Here is a 21,738-nt window from a genome sequence, read left to right on the forward strand (position 1 = left end):
GGATATAACCCAGGTATATAAAGCAAATATTATTAGACCTAGAGACAGAGAGAAAAGAGAGAGAGAAAGAGAAAGAGAGAGTGACTCCAATACAATAATATTTAGGGACTTCAGTGCCTCACTGTAAGCACTGGACAGATTATCTAGACACGAAATCAACAACAACAACAAAAATAGTGGATTTTAACTGCCCTTTAGACCAAATGAACCTAACAGACATTTACAGCATATTTCACCCAACAGCTACAGAATACACATTCTTCTCGTCAGCACACAGAACATTCTCCAGGATAAACCGTATGTTAGGTCATAAATTCCAAAAAAAATTTTAAACCCCAAAGCAGAGCAAGTGTCTTCTCAGACTAAAATGGAATAAAGCTAGAAATCAATAAAAAAAAAAAAGAGGAACTTTAGAAACTACATAAATAAATGAAAATTAAACAGCATGCTCCTGAATGACCACCAAGTCAAGGAAATTAGAAAGTAATAAAAAAAAATCTTGAAACAAATGAAAACATACAAAACCTATAAAATGTAGCAAAAGCAATGCTAAAAGAGAAGTTTATAGCAATAAATAACTGTATCAAGAAAGGAGACAGATTTTAAATAAACAACCTAGTGATGCATGCCAAGGAACTATAAAAGCAAGAACAAACCAAATCCACAATTAGTAGAAGGAAAAATAAAGACCACAATAGAATAAACAAAATTAAAACTAAAAATAAAAAATACTAAGAATCAACAAAATGGAAACTTATTTTTTTGAAAATATAAACAAAATCAATTAACTGCTAACTAAACTAACCAAGAAGAAACCCAAATAAATAAAATCAGAAATGAAAAGGGAGACATAAAAACTGATACCACAGGAATACAAATTACTAGACTATTATAAACAACTATACAAAAACAAAGGGAAAAACACAGAGGAAATAGATAAATTCCTGGATACATACAACCTACCAAGATTTAACCATGAAAAAAATTGAAAACCTGAATGTACTAATAATGAGTAATAATATTGAATTAGTAATAAAAAGTTTCCCAACAAAGAAAATCCCTAATGGTTTTACTGATAAATTCTACATTTATAGAGGAACTAACACAATTCTTCTCAAACTAACCCAAAAAGTTGAAAAGAAGAGAATTTCTACTGACTCTTTATATGACGCCAACATTATCCTGATAGCCAAACCACAGAAAGACACAACAAAAAAAGAAAACTAAAGGCTGAGGAACACAGATGCTAAAATACTCATCAAAAATACTACCAAACAGAATTTAACAGCACATGAAAAAGATAATTTACCACTATCAAATGGGATTTATTCCAGGGATGCAAATAAACATGGTTCTATATACAACAATCAATGAGTGTGATATATTACCTCACCAGAATGAATAACATCAACCATATGATCATGTCAATAGATGCAGAAAAAGCATTTGATAAAATTCAATATTGTTTCAAGAGGAAAGCTCTCAACAATTTTGACAAATAATGAATCAACATACCTCAACAGAATAAGGCCATATATGACAAACCCAAAGCAAACATCACACTGGGGAAAATCTGAAAGATTTTCTCTAAGAATTGTGACAAGGATGCTCACTTTCACCACTCTAATTCAACATAGTACTGGCATTCCTAGCCAGATCTATCAAACAAGAGAAAGAAATAAAAGGCACCCAAATTGGAAAAGATGAAATCAAACTGTCCCTATTTGCAAATGGCATGATCTTATATATAGAAAAACATAAGAACTCCAACAAAATACTATTAGAATTGACTATAAAAAATCAGTAACATTGTCAGATATAAAATCAATATTTTTTTACTAAATCATAGCTGTGTACATTAATGCAATTATGGGGTACAGTGTGCTGGTTTTATATACAATTTGAAATACTTCCATCAAACAGGTTAACATAGCCTTCACCACATTTTCTTTCTAGTTATTGTGTTAAAACATTTATATTCTACACTTAGTAGATTTTACTTGTACCCTTGCAAAATGAACCATAGATGTGGTCCCTCCAATTGCCCTCCCCCTACCCATTTTTCCCCTTCCCATCCCCTCCCTCTCCTCTTTCCCCTTCTTCTTGGGCTATAGTTGGGTTATAGCTTTCATATGAAAGTGCGGGTGTTTATAAATTGGTTTCTTCTTTTCTTTCTTTTTTTTTTTTTTTGAGACAGAGCCTCAAGCTGTCACCCTGGGTAGAGTGCTGTGGCATCACAGTTCACAGCAATCTCCAACTCCTGGGCTTCAGTGATTCTCTTAACTCAGCCTCCCAAGTAGCTGGGACTACAGGTGCCCGCCACAACACCCAGCTATTTTTTTTGGTTGCAGTTGTCATTGTTGTTTGGCAGGCCCAGGCTGGATTCAAACCCACCAGCTCTGGTGTATGTGGCTGGCACCTTAGCCACTTGAGCTACAGGCACTGAGCTATATAAATTGGTTTCATAGTACGGCTGAGTACATTGGAAACTTTGTCTTCCATTCTTGAGATACTTTTCTAAGAAGAATATGTTCTAGCTCCATCCATGTGAACATGAAAGAGGTAAAGTCTCCATCTTTTTTTAAGGCTGCATAATGTTCCATGGTGTACATATACCACAATTTATTAATCCATTCATGGGTCAATGGGCATTTGGTCTTCTTCCATGACTTAGCATGGAAAAAAGGGAACACTTCTGCACTGCTGATGGGAATACAAACTAATACATTCCTTTTGGAAAGATATTTGGAGATCACTTAGGGATCTAAAAATAGACCTACCATTCGATCCTTCAATTCCTCTACTAGGTATATATCCAGAAGACCAAAAATCACTTTGTAACAAAGATATTTGCACCAGAATGTTTATTGCAGCACAAAATCAATATTTAAAATAGTAGTGTTCTGATATACCAATAATGAAACAGCTAAAAAAGAAAATAAAGAAAGCAATCCCATTTACAATAACTACCAAAAAATAATAAAATACCCAGGAATTAATTTAACCAAGGAGGTGAAAGACTTCTACAAAGTTAACTACAGAACATGAAGAAAGAAATTAAAGAAGTCACAAAGAAACGAAAGACATCCCATGCTTTTGGATATGAAGAATTATTATTGTTAAAATGACCCTACTACCTACCCAAAGCAATGTAAAGATTCAGTTCAATCCCTATCAAAATACCAATGTCCCAGAAATAGGAAAAACAATCCTAAAATTCATATTGAACAACAAACAACCCTGAATAGCCAAAGCAATACCAGGCAAAACAACAACTAAATAAATAAACCAAACTGGAGGCCTCACACTACCTGACTTCAAGGTATACTACAAAGTTATAGGCATCAAAATAGCATGGCATTGGTATAAAAATAGACACATAAACCAATGGGACAGCACAAAAACCCCAGAAATAAATACAAAGAGTTACAGCCAACTGATTTTTGAGTGCCAAGAGTATACATTGAGGGAAAAGATATCCTCTTCAGTAAAAAGTGCTGGGAAAACTGGATATTCATATGCAAAACAATGAAGCTGAACCCTATCTCCCATCTTATGCAAAAATTAACTGAAAATTCATTACAGACTTAAATGTAACACCTGAAACTATAAAACTACTAGAAGACAACATAGAGGAAATGCTTCAGAACATGGGCCTAAGCAAAGACCACAAAGGCACAAGAACAAAACCAAACATAGATAAGCAGAATTACATTAATCTAAGAAGCTTTGGCACAGCAAACAGAGTAACAGAGTACACAGACAACCAGTAGGATGGGAGAAAATACTTATAAGCTATTCCCCCAACAAAAGACTAATATCCAGTATATAAATGGTACTCAACAGCAAAAATAATGATTCCATTGAAATCTGGGGAAAGGATCTGAGAAAACATTTCTCAAAAGAAGACATACACAAATGGCTAACAAGTATATGAAAAAATCCTCATCATCGCTAATGATCAAGGAAACAAATTAAAACCACAACATCTTACCCCTATTAGAATGGCTATTATCATAAAGGCAAAAAATAACAAATGCTGGTGAGATGCAAAGAAAAGGAAACTCTTATATACTGTGGTTGGAAAGTAAATTAGTGCAGCTAATATGGAAAACAGTATAGAAGTCTCTCAATAAACTAAAAATAGAATTATCATATGATCTAACAATCACACTAGGGATCTATCTAAAGGAAAGAAAATAGTATTCAACTCCTATATTTACTGCAGCACTATTTACAATTGCCAAGATATACAATCAACCTAAGTGTTCATAAATGGACGAATAGATTAAAAAAAAAAAAACAGTATACATACAATGTAATACTATTTGTCCATAAGAAAGAATGAAATCTTGTCATTCACAGAAACACAGGTGGAATTGGAGATCACTGTGTTAGGCGAAATAAATCAGGCACATAAAGACCTATAGGAGGTAAAAATGTTGATCTCATAGGTAGAAAGTAGAATGATAGTTACCGGAGACTGAAAATGGTTGAAGAAATGGAGAGAGGTTGGGTAATGGGTGCAAACATACAGTTAAATAGAGCTTTAGTGTTCAATAGCACTACAGATTGACTATAGGTAACTACAGTATATTATATATTTCAATATAACTAAAAGAAAAGACTTGAAATGTTCCCAACACAAAGTAATGATAAATATTCAAAGCAAAGATATCCTAAATATGTGATTTGATCATTATATATTGTATACATGTATCAAAATGTCATATATACCCTGTAAGTATGTACAAATACTATATATTAATTTAAGTATTTTAAATATCATTCTGGTCTACCCTAAACAAGAGATTGAGTGGGTTTTACATCATAGTTTTACTATATTCTATGGCCTCTGGAACAAATAATATGGTTTAGTAGAATATACTATAGTTCTTTTTAGCCTTTTTTTTTTCTTTTTTGCAGTATCTGCAAAATAATAATAAGAAAGAAAGAAAAGACAAAATAAATGACTCTTTAGGAAGATGGATAAGATGAAAAATACTCCAGCACCCTTGAACTTGAGTATGTTCTTTCTGATGCTCAAGGATAGGGAATGGCCCTAGACTGCCACCCTGAGTGTATGTAGTGGTCAAGGGCTTTCTCTTTGTGTTGTTTACTTTAAATTCTATCAGTAAGAATGGTTTTGGCTGCTAGAAACAGAGAATGCAACTTATCATTACCTAAATAACTGAGCACATCTACTCAGAGGTATATACCCAGAAGACACGAAAAAATATGACTATACAAAGACTTGTACATGTGTATTCAGAACAGCATTATTCATGGTAGTCACAAGGTGAAAACAACCCAAATGTCCATCAACTAATGAATGAAAAAGTGAAATACGCTATATCTATATAATGGAATATCATTTGCCTATAAAAAGGAATGTAGTGCTGATACATGCTATAATGCGGAAACATTGAAAACATTATGCTAGGTAAAAGAAGCCAGTCACAAAAGACCAATTTATTATATGATTCCATTTATAAAACATCCACACTAGACAATTCCACAGAGATCAGATTTAGTAGTTTTTAGGGTTAGTGTGAATAAGAGGATTGGAGGGAGGAGAAAAAAAGAAAAGGTCCTCAGTTTCTTTAACTTCCTACTTCCACTAGAATTTTAGAGACAGCCCATGAGATTAGTGAAAAGGACACTGAATGAGGAGATGAAAGAATGTGCATCCCCTGAGACACTTGCTCACTTTCCCTCAGCCTCAGTTTCCTCACATGCCCATGGAGGTGGTAACTCAGAAGGTTATGAGACTTTAGAGACAAGAAGTGAATGAGCAAAAACACTTTAGTAAGACAAGTTTCTTCAACATTCATAGACAAGGATAAGTTGTTTAGTATGTATGCTACTCAGAAAAAATTCAAGAGTGACTTTAAAGTCTTCATTTCAAATATCTCCTCTATTTTCATTCTTTTCCCCTTAGATGACTCTGAATTAGAGCTTCCCTCTAACTATCAGTGAGAGATGATAAGCCTAATTTCAACAGATTTGACCCTTTTTTGCCCCAATCAGAGGCTTGGTTCAGTACATTTAAAGTAATAATCAAGTTTTATTTTGTTTCTCCTCCCAGGGATTTTGGGATTTTGATGCAGAATGTCATAGAAAGTACGGGAAAACGTGGGGGTGAGTATTGTGGAAACCTCCATCGCATAGACTTGCTGCTATGATGAGGTACCCCCCTTCATGAAGGATAATCTCAGCCCAGAGCCTCTTGGGATGAAGCTATCTATTATAAAGTTTTTGTAGGCCTAACCTACCAAAGATCCCATATGTCTCCAGTTGTTGAGAGCTACAGTCTGAATTAGGCCAAGAACGTTGTGGGCTACCACTTTTCTCCAGGCTTTGATTGTCCAAGGACTTCTAGCATCACCTTGTATCCAGTGTCTGACTATTCCCCTCATCTCCATTTTTCCATCTTTAGGTAACCTTTAATTCAATCAAATGCATTATTTCACACTCTTCTGTTATATGCTTACAAATGCATGGCTTTATCTCCTTCTCACATTGGTTCATTTTTAGTTAAAAGCCAAAATGCCTTCATTTAAATCTGTGGTTTAATATGTGCTTTTGAAAGAAGGGCTGGGAGATAAACAGATTAAAAAACCACTAATTCTCTGCTTTTTTGTTAACTTTTGTTCTCTCTGCAAGTGTAGAGTTGTATTCTTTTTTTGATTTAAGCCAAGAGAAGTTTTTTTGTTTTTTTTTCTTTTCTGGGGTTTTGTTTGTTTTTGAGACAGAGTCTAGCTCTGTCACCCTGGTTAGAGTGCCGTGGCATCCTAGCTCACAAGAACCTCAAACTCTTAGACTCAAATAATCCCCTTGCCTCAGCCTCTCAAGTAGCTGAGACTACAGATGACTGCCACAATGTCCAGCTAGTTTTTCTATTTTTAGTAGACAGGCCGTTCTCAGGCTGGTCTCAAACCCATGAGCTGAAACCATCCACCTCCCCTCAGCTTCCCAGAGTGCTAGGATTACAGGAGTGAGCCACTGTGCCTGGCCAAGCCAAAAGTTTTCAATAGAAGTATATACAAGTATTTGTCTACATGTACTCCATGCTTATGACTTTGAAGAAGAGTGATAATTTAACCCACTGTGTCCCTGGTGGGCTGATCTTGGAGGGTGGCTTCAGTCAACTGCAGCAGCTCTTGCCTTTCAGAGCTGCTGGAGGTTTGGTGAGAGCAATAGAAGAGGCACAACTGCATGTTTGTATACTACAAACAAGAGGGAGAAAGCTTTGCTTCTTTGTATCTCTTCATTTTCTCTCATCAAGCCCTCAGAAACCACAGCACTGACCATAGAGTACTGCTGAGTTGGCATGGCCTATAAAGGCCACGTGACTGAGTAGCAGGAACACACAGTACCAGATCTTCATGGGACTGACTCCAAGTGCTCCTTGCCAGCCCTTGATAATTTACTTGCCTTCAATGACTTAATATCATTTATGATAATGAAATATTTAAAACATACAAAAAAATATGGAGAATGGCATAGGAAATACTCATGTATGCACCACCTAGACTTAACAAGTGTTCCCGTTATCTCTAACCATGATCGGCTTAAAGAGTTATTTTTCTTTTGATGTCTGAGCCACATTACCTTTATTGCATAAATGAGATAAGAATTTTGCTGTGTCCTACACTAACTCAAGCTTGGACCTAATATTGCTGTGTATTGTACAACTAGGGTAAGGTGACCAGATTTTAACATTGGTAAAGCGGGACACCATTGAGGGGGGAGGGGCAGGGGAGGGGCAGGGGAGGGGCAGGGGAGCGGGGCCTGACAACAATGCAAACTTTGATAAGCAATTCTCAATAATCAGTTCTCAACAATTATTTGTTATTATTAAAGTTTAACATTATAAAATTAACAAAAATAATATAAAACTCATATCCTGGCAAAATAGCCACATGGCAGCCGAAAACCCTTCCTGTTCTCCCGTGTTCCCTAGCTTGTCATGCATTCTTTCCAAACATCGAGACTTTTTAAAAATGCCACAAGACACAGGACAAATTGTTAAAAATCAGGACTGTCCCACCAAAAGCGGGACGTCTGGTCACCTTAAACTAGGGGTATGGATTAGGTAACATCAGACTCAAAGTCTAGATTGCTGAGTGTGCCACCAGCTACAGAATCAGGCTTACAGGGTTTAATCAGCTCTGTTTTCCCAACACAGATTGTACGATGGTCGACAGCCTCTGCTGGTTATCACGGATCCTGACATGATCAAAACAGTGCTAGTGAAAGAATGTTATTCTGTCTTCACAAACCGGCGGGTAGGCATCCATTTTTTAATTTTAAATATATATTTATTTATTAAGCTTTTAGTTTGAAACAATATATATATATGTACGTATTCACAAAAAGTTACCTCCATAAATGTATAGGGATGTTCTATGTACCCTTCCTCATCTTTCCCCCAGTGGTAACAACCTACATAACTATAAATATATTCTTGTTACTAAAGTAACAGAAAACCAAAATTGATACAATCCACAGAGTTTATTCAGATTTCCTCAATCTTATGTGCCTTCATTTGTGTGCATGTGTGCAAATTTATCACTTGCATAGATTTGTGTGACTACAACACAATCAAGACACAGAACTCTTTTATCATCATGAGGCTCTCTAACAGTGAAAGAGCTTCATACAATCAGGCTATGCTTCTATAGACATAACATATAGCTTGTCCTTTCCTCTAATGGGGTCTGTATAAGAGCAATTATTTTTTTTTATTTTGGGGGGTCCAATTTATTGCTACTCCCTTTCATGGATTGTAGTTTGGGGTCAAGTCTGAAAATTCTTCTCCTAGCCCTTTTTGTTATTTATTCCTGAAAGTTATATGATTTAATGTTGTACCTTTAAATCTACAATCCTTTTTGGGTTAATTTTTGCATAACGTATGAGATTTAGATCAAGGTTCACTTTTGGTGGCCTATGGCTGTCCAGCTGTTCTAACAGCACTTTTGGAAAAGCTGTCCCCCCTCCACTGAATTGCTTGTGTACTTTTGTCAAAAATCATTTGGGCCTATTTGTGTGCCTCTGTTTTTCATTCTCTAATCTGTTCCATTGATCCCTGTGTCTGCCCCTCATCCAATACCACACTGCCTTGGCAATAGTCAAGTACATAGTAAATCTTAATGTCTTGTAGAGTTATTCCTCCCACTTTGTTCATTTTGTTCAGAATTTTTTCTAGCTATTCTTAGGCCTTTGCCTTTCTATATAAATTCAGAATAAGCTTGTATATGTCTACAAGCAAACTTGCTGATATTTTGATAAGAATTGAATTAAACCTGTAGATCAATTTAGGGAAAATCTGTATCTTTATTATGCTGAGTCTTTTATTCCACGAACTTAATATGCATGTGTGATTTAGCTGAAGAGTTTTGTGATAAAGACTTTATCAAATTGCGGAACTTTCTCCCTCTTCACAGTTTGCCTAATTTTTATCATAAATGTGTGCTGAAAGTATCCATTTTGAAACAAAATATCATTTTGAAAGATGAAGCAAGTTGTTATAATAGGCCATTCCCAAGATGGCCTTGGTCTGAGTTAATACACTGTCTGCTAAGTCAATACAGCTGATCTGAGTCAATACACTGTCTGCCAAGGCCACTGAACTAACTGTCACCAATGCTTTCTAGTCTGCACAGCCCTGGAGGAGACGCTGTAATCCTTGGGATGTCCTACATCTATTTCACTGCAAAAACAGGTCTCCTGCCACATGGAGTATTTGCATTTAAAAGAAAACTGAGGGCTTGGCACCTGTGGCTCAAGCAGCTAAGGTGCCAGCCACATACACCTGAGCAGCTGGGTTCGAATCCAGCCTAGGCCCACCAAACAACAATGACAGCTGCAACCAAAAAATAGCTGGGCATTGTGGCAGGCACCTGTAGTCCAGCTACTTGGGAGGCGGAGGCAGGAGAATGGCTTGAGCCCAGGAGCTGAAGGTTGCTGTGAGCTGTGATGTCAATGCACTCTATGGGGCAACAGCTTGAGACTCTGTCTCAAAAAAAAAAAAAAAAAAGGAAACTGAGGCCCAGTGCAGTGGCTCACACTTGTAATCCTAGCACTCTGGGAGGCCTAGGCAGGTGGATTGCCTGATTTTGTGAGTGCAAGACCAGTCTGAGCCAAAGCAAGTCCCCATCTCTAAAAATAGCTGGGCACTGTGGCCGGCGCCTATAAGTTCCAGCTACTTGGGAAGCTCAGGCAAGAGAATTGCTTAAGCCCAAGAGTTTGAGGTTGTTGTGAGCTGTGATACCACAGCACTCTACTAAGGGCAACAAAGTGAGTCTCTGTCTCAATAAAATATAAAATAAACTAAAATAATAAAATAAAGAGACTGGGATATAGAGGCTGGAACCACACCAGGTGGCTTGCTGCCCCCTGCCATACACATACTCACAGGAGGGTAGGGATTTAGGATAAATCTTTACTGAGCTTCTAGCATAGGGTCTGCCATCCAGTCACTAAATATTTGTTAAATAAGTAACCTGTTTATCACATTTTCTACAACTGTAAGACCTCCAAAACTTATGTAGGACAAAATGTTTTTGCTTTGAACTCTAGTCTTTTGGTCCAGTGGGCTTTATGAAAAATGCCATCTCTATATCTGAGAATGAAGAATGGAAGAGAATACGAGCATTGCTGTCTCCAACCTTCACCAGTGGAAAACTGAAGGAGGTAAGAAAGTAAGAGGACTTCTAATTAGAAACTTTAGGAATGAATCTGGGACAGCTAGAAAGTAAAATCATAATCCTTTTCAATGGGGTAGTCTACTGAGTTTGAGCTTCCTAAAAATTGTCTTTTACCTTTATGTTCTAAAACAGAAATTATATGATTTCTTATAAAATGTTATTTACTGCTCCAAGCTTAGAGGACTTGAGTTTGCACATTTAATATGTGTGGTGTTATGTTTTGTGCTTAGATGTTCCCCATCATGAGCCAGTATGCAGATGTGTTGGTGAGAAACCTGAGGCAGGAAGCAGAGAAAGACAAGCCCATCAACTTGAAAGAGTGAGTAGGAGCACAGTCTTGGGGTTCTGAGCTGTCATGAGATCCTCTAGCTGCCTGCCATGGAGCTAATGTTCTCACTGTTGAGTTACTCTAGTGACCAGACAGGAGCAGGGTGTGGTGTTACAACTCCAATGGACACCCAAGAGGGAGTGGCTTGTAGGAGAAGACAGGGCAGCTGAGAGGGGATAAAAGGTCTTCTCCCCCATGCACAGGAGCCAAGATTAACTTATCTGAAAAATGATCCACTTAGATGCTCCAGAAGACAAAATACATGGTTCAGAAAGAGGAAATGATTGTACCAAAGTTTTGAGTGTAAAGGGTCTGAAATGGTGGGAGGTGAAGGTAGATGGTACTTGTTAGCTGGCAATGAGTGAGGCAGGAAAGTGACAAAGGGGAACCCGGGTGAACTTCAATCCCTTCATGGTTTTGCTGAGGATACCACTTAAATACTGAATACTAAACCTTCCCACCACTTCTCCATCCTGCAACCTCAAAAGAGAGTGGGCCCTGTAGAGGATATGGGTAAGACAACTCAATCATTTATCATCTAAAGCAGGATGTGTGGCTTGGCGCCTGTGGCTCAAGTGGCTAAGGCACCAGCCACATACACCTAAGGTGGCGGGTTCGAATCCCCAGCCCGGGCCTGCCAAACAACAATGATGGCTGCAACCAAAAAATGGCCAGGTGCTGTGGCGGGCGCCTGTAGTCCCAGCTACTTGGGAGGCTGAGGCAGAAGACTCGCTTGAGCCCAGGAGTTGGAGGTTGCTGTGAGCGTAATGCCATGGCACTCTACCCAGGGGGATAGCTTGAGGCTCCGTCTCAAAAATAAATAAATAAATAAATAAATAAAGCAGGATGTGTTTGAATTATGTTGGACAACAGGTATACACTGAGTCTGTCCTGGCAGACTGGGGACATGTGGTCACTTAGCTATCAGGTCCCCCAATCAATTTTGGAGTGATGTTTTATGGGGTTTATCTTTTTCTTCTTTAATCAGAAGATTCTTGGTTTTTTTGTTTGTTTGTTTGTTTGTTTTGAGACAGAGCCTCAAGCTGTCGCCCTGGGTAGAGTGCTGTGGCGTCACAGCTCACAGCAACCTCCAACTCCTGGGCTCAAGCAATTCTCTTGCCTCAGCCTCCGAAGTAGCTGGGACTACAGGCACCTGCCACAGTGCCCAGCTATTTTTTGGTTGCAGCCATCATTATTGTTTGGCAGGCCCGGGCTGGATTCGAACCTACCAGCTCTGAGATTCTTGGTTCTTACAATCCACAGAAATGATCTTCCCTTAGAGCAACTTCAGACTATAGGAATTGGAGAAAGTGGGTCACTTGGAAGCCTTAGCACAAGTGTAGAGAAGGAGAGATGATGTTCATGACAGCTCTAAAGGGGATGTAGCTTTTCTATGAAGTTCTGAAGAGGAATCAGGTCTTGCCTCACCACAGAATCTATGCCCAACTAATACGTAGATCATTGACACCTTTTGTGACACCAGGAAGTATTAGTTATTTCACTATGTTCTGCTGAAGCACAATGCGTATAGTCCTATTATCATCACACTTAACACACAATCCTGTAATTTGCCTGACTCTGGGTCTTTGACTCCCTGTGACTGAACTCCTTGAGCTCAGAGGTGAGTCTAAATCACCTTAGTGTCCCCATCACCCCAAGTCCAAGACCAGCTGCATCACTGGCACTCAATAACCACATGATGAGTGAGATAGCATATGATGCAGCAGGTAGTTCTGAAAGTCTGTAGCTTTTCATCTGTTTGGCCCAGACATATGGGTTTACACATATTTCTTGATGTATGTATAGCAGAAGAATGATAAAAAGGTACTAATTTCAATTTTCTGTTTTTTCTCTACTCAGTGCCTTTGGAGCCTACAGCATGGATGTGATCACAGGCACATCATTTGGAGTGAACATTGATTCTCTCAACAACCCACAAGATCCCTTTGTGGAAAACACCAAGAAGCTCTTAAGATTTGATTTTCTTGATCCCTTCCTTCTGTCGATAAGTATGTGGACTACCATTTCTCTCTCTCTCTCTTGCTACCCCTCACCCTTAAAAAAATGACAACTTTATTGAGATGTAGTTCACACACCATATAATTTACACACTTAAAATGTACAATGCAGTAGTTTTTAGTACAAAGTTATGTATAATCATCACCATTGCCAATTTTAGAACATTTTTGTCAATTCAGAAGCCCCATACCTTTTAACTATTACCTCTCCCAAATTCACTCAGGTTTAAGCAACCATTGATCTCTCTATCTCTAGATTTGCCTATTCTGGATACTATCATATAAGTAGAATCATATAATATGTGGTCTTTTGACTGGCTTCCTTTATTGAACATGTTATTTTCAAGATTTATCCACATCAAAGCATGGGCTCAGTACTTCAATTCTTTTTATGGCCAAATAATATTCCATTGTATGCACCAACTGTATTTTATGTGTTCATAGTTGATAGACATTTAGGCTGTTTCCACCTTTTAGCTACTGTGAATATTGCTGCTATGAATAGTCATTTACCTGTTTATGTTGAATACCTGTTTAGGGGTATATATTCAGGACTAGAATTGCTGGGTTATATAGTAATTCTAAGTTTGACTTGTTAAGGAACTGCCAAACTGTTTTCCACAATAGATTCACCATTTGCATTCTTACCAGAAATGTATGAGGGTTCTGATTTCTCCACATTCTCGCCAAGTCTTGGTTTTCCCATCTTTTTGATTATAGCCATCCCAGTGGGTATGAAGTGGTATCTCACTGTGGTTTTAGTTTTCATTTTCCTAGTGGCTAATGATACTGAGAAACATTCACCATTTTTATATCTTCTTTAGATAAATATCAAGTCTTTTGCTGATTGTTTGTCTTTTTGTTGTTGGGTTGTAAGATTTACTTATATACTATATTCTAGATACAAATCCCTTATCAGAAATGATGTGCAAAATTTTCTCCTATTGTTTAGTATCTTTTCATTTTCTTAAAGAGTATTCTTTGAGGCATAAAATGTTTGATTTTGATGATGTGCAACTTATGCATTTTCCTATTATTGCTTGTGCTTTGGGTAACAAATCTAAAAATCCATTGTTAAATCTGCGGTCATAAAGATTTACCCTGTTGGTTTTCTTCTGAGGGTTGTGTAGTTATAGCTTTTATGTTTAGGTCTTTCATGAATCTTGAGTTAGGTTTTAGATACAGTATAAGAGTCCAACTTTATTGTTTTGCATGTGGCTATCCAGTTGTCCCAGCATCATTTGATGAAAAGATTATTTTTCCCCATTTTAATGGTCATGGTCACTTTAATGGTCACTTTTTTCATATTCAGTGGACCATAGATAAATGGGTTTATTTCTGAAATCTAAATTCTATTCTTTGATTTATATGTCTATCATTATGCCAGTGCCACATTGTCTTGATCATTAGAGCTTTGTTGTAAGTTTCAAAATCATAAATACCAGTCCTACAACTTTATTCTTCCTTTTCAAGATTGTCCTGGCTATTCCAGGTCTCTTGAAATTCCATATGAATTTTAAAATCAACTTGCCACTTTCTATTAAGAAGCCAGGTAGGATTCTGATAATGTGTTAAATTCACTTCAGGTATATTACTATTTTGACAATATTAAATTTCCTGGTCCATGATCATAGCATATTTGTTCTTTTATTTTGGTCCTCTATTTCAACAATGTTTTGTAGTTTTCATAGTTTAAGTTTTATACTCTTGATAAATTTATTCCTAATATTTTGTCTATTTGATCCTATAATAAATTAAATTATATGTGGATATTCTTAATTTCACTTTTGGATTATCTATTGTAGTGTACAAAAGTATAATTTATTTTGTATATTGATCTTGCAGTCTGAAATGTTCCTGAAGTCATTTATTAGTCTAATAGGTGAATAGAAGTGGGGAGAAAGATAACATTATCTTATTCCTGATTTAAGGGGGAAAGCTATTAAGGATGGTGTTAGTTTGAGACTTTCACAGATACTGTTTAGCAGGCTGAGGAATCCTCTTCTATTTCCAGTTTGTTCAGTGTTTTTAATCACAAATGGATATTGGATTTTGTAAAATTTTTTCAGCATCTATTGAGATGACTGGTATTTGCTTCTTATTCTATGGATATGGTGCACTATACAACCTTGCTTCCCTGAGGTAAACCTCACTTGGTAATGGCATACAATTATTTTTATATGTTGCTAGATTAATTCAGTTTTCTATTTTGTTGAGGATTTAGGCATCTCTATTTATAAGATGTATTACTTTGTGTGATGGCTTTGTCTGGTTTTACTATGACTGTGATCTTGTCATATAGAATTTAGAAGTGTTCCCTCATCTTTTACTTCTCAAAAGTGTGAAGAATTAGTAACAGTTCTTCTTTAAATATTTGGTAGAATTCATCATTGGAACTGTCTGAGATTTACTTTGTGAGTAGTTCTTTTTGTCTTTGTTGTTATTGTTGTTGTTGTTTGTTTTTGTGGGTAGTGTTTAATATGGGTAGTGTTTAACTTCAATCTCTTTACATTTTTTAGGTCTACTCAAATTATTTCTCAGTCAGTTTCTGTACTCCATGTCTTTTAAGGAATTTGTCCATTTCATCTAAGTAATTATACTTTATATAATTGTCCTAATAATAATATGTACTTTATATGTAATTGTCCTAATAATAAAATTATTAATAGAATTCCTTTATAATCCATTTTTAATATCAATAATTTCTTTTCTTTGATTTCTCAGACTATTAATTCAAGTCATCTCTCTTCTTTTCTTAGCCATTCTAGCTAAAAGTTTGCCAATTTTGATAATATAGTCAAAGAACCAATTTTAGATTTTACAGATTTTCACTGTTTTTAAAGGTCTATTTCATTAGTTTACACTTTAGTTTTTATTATTTTTTCCTTCTGCTTGTTTTAAGTTTATTCTTTTTTTTCTTAGTTTGTTATGGTATAAACTTAGATTATTGGCTTTAGATTTTTTTTAATGCAGACCCTTACAACTGTAAATTTCCCTCCAGGCACTGTGCCTTTGCTACATCCAATATATTTGGGCATATCATGTTTTCATTTTTATTCATCTCAAAACAATTCCTAATTGTATTTTTGATTTCTACTTCGACCAATTGGTTATTTAGAAGTATACTGTTTGATTTCCACATATTTGTGAGTGTCCCAATTTCCTTCCTAATGGTGATTTTTAGTTTCATTCTATGGTAGTCGAAGAACATATTCTTACTGTTTCCATCCTGACTATTATTTCTTGAACAGTATGATTAATTAAAGCAGCTAACTATGGTCTACTTTATCCACAGAGACTCTTTAGTCCCATAGATAAAGGCTAAGTGGTAAGAAAATTTAACCCTATTCCTTTGGCCACTCCAAAGACGGATAAAAAGCCACTGATCTCACTGCTATAGGTTGGCCCCTATACATGGCATGCTCTTATCAGCCACTGGTTTGCAAGACAAGCAAAGTTCACAAAGGGAATGGCTCCTGGTTGAGAACTCTAATGTCTTTTACTCTTCTAATTAGTAGAGAAAATTATAATTGCTCCAGGTAAGTTTTTCATTTTCATGACTGGTTCCTTTTTTTTTTCTTTTTCCTACAGTACTCTTTCCATTCCTTACCCCAGTTTATGAAGCACTGAGTATTACTGCATTTCCAAAAGATGTTATAGACTTTTTTAAAAAATCGGTGAAAAGGATGAAAGAAAGTCGCCTGAAAGATAAAGAAAGGGTAAGTTCTGATGGGTACAACATGAAGATGTTTACTTTTTGATAATCTTGGAGGCTGTATAACTATCATTTGTTCACTTCCCTGTATTTTTAAAAGGTAGATAGAGAACTTAAGTTCAGACCAAAAGAGTGATTACATTTTTGTGGGAATAAAGAAGATGGTGGTTGGGGAAGAAGATATGAGATGAGTCAGAGAGATAGTGTTAAAATTTTTTTTTATTAGATCATAATTGTGTACATTAATTCTCTCATAGGATACATGCCTATAGTTTATTCTATTTGGGGACAGTGTTAAAATTTAACAGTGGGCATGACAATTAGAAAGTCATGGCATAAATAATATGGAGGAAAAAGTTTTACCACTTCCCTTCCCTTCACTAAATTGTCAAAAGATAAAGGTTACTGTTTAAAACTTATTTTACTGGTATTATAAGTTCTCCAGATCTTAGAATGACAAAGAACCATTGCAAGTCCAAGCTTGTTATTTTAGACGTTCTCCAGTGGAGAGTTCTATCAGGTTACCCACTAAAGTATAGTGTGCGTTACCTTTAAGGCCTTTCATGGCCTGAAGTGGGCAGGGGTCTTCTCTGGGCATTAAGGCTACAAGCTAGCTGACCCAGCTTTACCTTCATAAGCCCTGGAGTCCAGTCCAAGGATGTCTTCAGGTCAGGGAGGTAGACGCAACAACCCAGGTGTTACCGAAATTGAATAGAGTTCTAGGAGGGTGGGGTATTTCAAAATACTTGCGAAAAAAATGCTCAGCTCTGAAAATGTGAAATTAATCTCTATGTCCACTGGCTAAGAACGAAGGCAGGAGAACAAAAGGGCCCGACATCCAGAACTTTTTCCTGTGCAAACAGGTATGAATAGAGAAAGCACCAGGAACTCTTAGAGCAGGAAGCTGTGTCCAAAAGCTAGAGAAATAAGGGATCAGGAAGTGCAAGTCTAAAAAGCAGTTGCACATGATAGCTGCAATTCTCTGAGGGAAACATTCCACTCTCCAAGGTCTTACATGAATGCTTTGGTTTCATGAGCACTGGGGCAACCCTGTCAGACTCTATACTTCAAGGGTCCGTATTTTCAGAAGGGAGGTTGAGGATGCTGATTTATTTATGCCTTCACAAGACAATTTCTGTCATTGAAATTTCTCTTTCTGCTTCCAGCACCGAGTAGATTTCCTTCAGCTAATGATCGACTCCCAGAACACCAAAGAAACGGTGTCCCATAAAGGTAACCAAGGAGGGCTTCTGAGGACTCCTGATGGGGAAGCCCAGAGAGATGGGCTTGTTCTAAAAATGTACAGGAAGTTCTCCAGGGAGAGAAGAATTTCTTCTTCCATGTTGTAGAATGACACACGTTTGGATTATAAATGGTACCTGGAGGCACCTTCTAGAAACATACAGGCATAGCCATATTCAAAGCTACAAAGGAAGCCCTGAACAAGCCTTTCACGCCTGCAAATCAGCTGGTGTCTGTGGATCAACTACATGAGAACTAATGCTGGTTCTTAGGTTCCCCGAGATCCACTGAGTCAGAACCTCTGCCTGAAATTTTGTGTCTAATATCCAATCAGGAGGCACATGGTCCCAATAATAATGATTTTAATTGAAAATATTTAAGAATGTGTTCATCAGATTAATCTATAGTCAAGTTTTATTTTTCCCTTTGGAATTAATAAGTACTTTGTGAAGGAAACCTTTGAAACTGCATAAATATCTTCTTCCTCTTAATCTTTCACTTATTGTTTTATCATCTATGGATGGTTATGACTGAAACCATTATTACTATGATGGCTGCTAAATGACAACTATGTCAATTTCAAGCTCCTTAGGTTTGACAACCATCTCACAAAAACCCAGAATATTTAACGATTGGTTCTAGAGAATAGGGATAGGCTAGCTCCATAATACCACTGTAAATGCATCTATGTGTACACTTACTTCTATCTATCTATCCCAAGACAACTTTCTGTAATAAAGGAAATTATCTTTCGTTTCCCTGTTCAATGGTCACTGTAGACATGTGACTACTAGGCACTGGACATGTGGCCAGTGAAACTGAAAACAATTGTACATTGCATTTCATTTTAATTAACTAAAATTTAAATAGCCACATGTGGCTATTGGCTATCTTATTGGACAGCACTCTAATCTTTGAGATTATAGTACAATTTTAATTCAGTAGCAGAGGTCTCAGACTAACTGAATAAAAAAAATTGATAGTTAAATTACCCACAGCTGCATCACAGAACTGATGCCTGGTAAATCACAACTCTGTAGACATTTCTCACACTTATTTTATATTTTAGTTCTGAATTACATGGTTAGGGCAGACATCATATTTATTTCAGTGCTCCAGGTATCTAAAGGTCCTAATCCAGTCCCAATCAAACAATACAGTACCTGATAGTACTTAGCTTCTCTCAGGAGAAAAATTAAGGAGGAAGCTAGCCATGGACTAACAAAGACGACATTCAGGCCATGACTGAATAAGCATTACTAATTCTGCTCACTAGATCCTATTTTTCTTTCTTTCTTTCTTCTTTTTTTTTTTTTTTTTTAAGAAAGAGTCTTATTTTATCGCCCTCAGTAGAGTGTTAAGGCATCACAGCTCACAGCAACCTCCAATTCCTAGGCTTAGGCGATTCTCTTGCCTCAGCCTCCCAAGTAGCTGGAACTATAAGCACTCACCACAACACCCAGCTATTCTTATTGTTGTTGTTGCAGTTTGGCCAGGGCCAGGTTCGAACCCACCACCCTCGGTATATGGGGCCAGTGCCCTACCCACTGAGCCACATGCATTGCCCTAGATCCCATTTTTCTATATTTCATGCTGGCCAGTGTCCTACCATAGATACTTTCTTTCTTTTGCTATTTTAAAACCATTCATTAGAATATGGTCAGTCATACCCCTTCAGCTTTCTATCTCTGTAGTTTCTTTATATTCTGAGATCATCCATGTGAAGACTTGTGCCCCAGAACTTCTAGTAGCTGATGCCTCTCAGAGGTATAACCATACTTCTTAGGCTAGGGTGTGCACACAAATCACCATGTCTCCTGAAAGTTCAGATATTCATTCTATAGTTCTAGGGTAGTGTTTGAAATTCTGCATTTCTAATAAGCTTACAGATGCTGCTGATGCTGTTGATCCATGGACCACACTTTGAGTAGCAAGATTTTATCTGTACCCCCATATTGTTCCCTTAAGTTCCTTGAAACATGTTTAGAGGAAAGATCCTTAATTTTCCCTGTAATTAAGTCTCAGTATTGCAAACGGAAAGATTTCCAAGCTCTATTATAACTACAGTATGTTAAATTTTGCCTGGGGGAGAATGCGACCCCATATTTAACTTACAGCTAAAGTACTATTATGATTATTTGGGGGGCTCCCATAATACTGAGTATGTTAGACAGAAATGCTCTCTCTGAAAATTACCAAGCTATGTTGGCAATGAGGATGCATAATGAGGAGTGGATGACCCACAACCATATAGACTTTGATAAAAACTGGGTTAATACAAGTATGCCTTGCTCTATCTCTTTAAGGCAGACATCAGATTAAGACCATCTCCAATGTGATTCTGAATTATTTTTCCATTTTTCCCCTAGGGATTTGGGAGTTCACTTGGATTTCTCCTCCTCTAAACTGTGATGTTCTACATTGACCAACTTACCTAAAATGTCTTTCCTTCCAGTTCTGTCTGATCTGGAGCTTGTGGCACAGTCAGTTATCTTCATTTTTGCTGGCTACGAGACCACTAGCAGTGCTCTTTCTTTCATTATGTATGAACTGGCCACTCACCCTGATGTCCAGAAGAAACTGCAAGACGAGATTGATGCGGCTTTGCCCAATAAGGTGAATAGGTGACACCTGCAAAGGGAGACAGGTGGAGTTTTGAAAAAAAAGTATAAGCATCGATTCTTTCACCAGCACTGTTTAGGAAGGTCCTAAAGAGAAAAATAGAGAGAGAAACACAGATAATGGATGCCACTCTCAGAAATATAAGAAACTTGTATAATAGTGCTACTCCAGATACATCCATTATCTGTTACCACAATAATGCCAAATTTAAAAAAAAAAAAAAAACTATGCAGAAAAACAAAGTGGCATCTAACAGTAAGCATTTACTGCTCATGTGCCTGGATAGTTAGCTCAGCAGGCAGTGGCTGGACCTCCTCTGATCTGGCTATTGTTTGATTGCACCTGACCTTGGGTGCACTGGGCAGATAGACTCAGCTCTGCCCACACCTGTCTCATGCTGCAGTCATGAAGCTAGTGGTGAAGCAACCTGGGCAAAATTCTTCATCTCCATGTTATTTCCTCCAAATATAACACCAAGGGCTAGAGATATATTGCCCACACTGTTTTTAGATCTCTGCCCAAACTGGGATTCTTTGTGGTGTAAAAAGATCTGGCCTCCGAATCAGATGCTGGTTTGGCAAACAGATCTTCTTTAGAGCTACAGTCAAGCCCTAAAGCAACAAGTAGGAGACTCTTCTAGCAAGAGAGGATGAGGCTCAGTGAGGGAGTTCTATCCCCTTTATAACTTTCACTAAGACCTGAAATTGTGGGACCTGGTGGCATCTAATTATGACCTTCCCTTGTCATATTTGCATTAAAAAGTGACTAGTTTGTCCCCAAGTTATTTGCAGCATGTTTATATAATATGGTGTTTCTCTCTACATTCTATATACATAACCAAAAGAGTTATCAAGCAGGATTTACTGAAAAACCATATGTCAAATAGGGATTTACTCTTTACATGTTCTCTTTTCTTAGTACAGACATGTGACTTTGATATGTTTTACTCAAGAGTAATGGTCATAGTCTATTGGTCACATTAGACTACAGGTGAAAGAAAAGGCACTATGTGCGGCTCAGCGCCTATAGCTCAACCGGCTAAGGCACCAGCCACGTACACCTAAGGTGGCGGGTTCGAATCCCCAGCCCGGACCCGCCAAA

At 37.3% G+C, this 21,738-nt stretch overlaps 1 protein-coding gene across 1 annotated transcript in view; it reads left to right on the plus strand.

Moving 5' to 3' along the window:
- The window catches only part of LOC100948865 (cytochrome P450 3A4-like), a 36,309-nt gene that overhangs the window by 7,797 nt on the left and 6,774 nt on the right, over positions 1-21,738 (plus strand). The window contains exons 3-10 of the mRNA XM_003798868.3: positions 6,089-6,141; positions 8,192-8,291; positions 10,585-10,698; positions 10,943-11,031; positions 12,901-13,049; positions 16,650-16,777; positions 17,940-18,006; positions 20,471-20,631. Coding sequence (XP_003798916.1) covers positions 6,089-6,141; positions 8,192-8,291; positions 10,585-10,698; positions 10,943-11,031; positions 12,901-13,049; positions 16,650-16,777; positions 17,940-18,006; positions 20,471-20,631 — 861 coding nt within the window. The remainder of the gene's footprint in view (positions 1-6,088; positions 6,142-8,191; positions 8,292-10,584; positions 10,699-10,942; positions 11,032-12,900; positions 13,050-16,649; positions 16,778-17,939; positions 18,007-20,470; positions 20,632-21,738) is intronic.

The sequence above is a fragment of the Otolemur garnettii genome, unplaced genomic scaffold, assembly GCF_000181295.1.
Source record: "Otolemur garnettii isolate 467f Iridium unplaced genomic scaffold, OtoGar3 scaffold00142, whole genome shotgun sequence".
Classification (NCBI taxonomy): domain Eukaryota; kingdom Metazoa; phylum Chordata; class Mammalia; order Primates; family Galagidae; genus Otolemur; species Otolemur garnettii.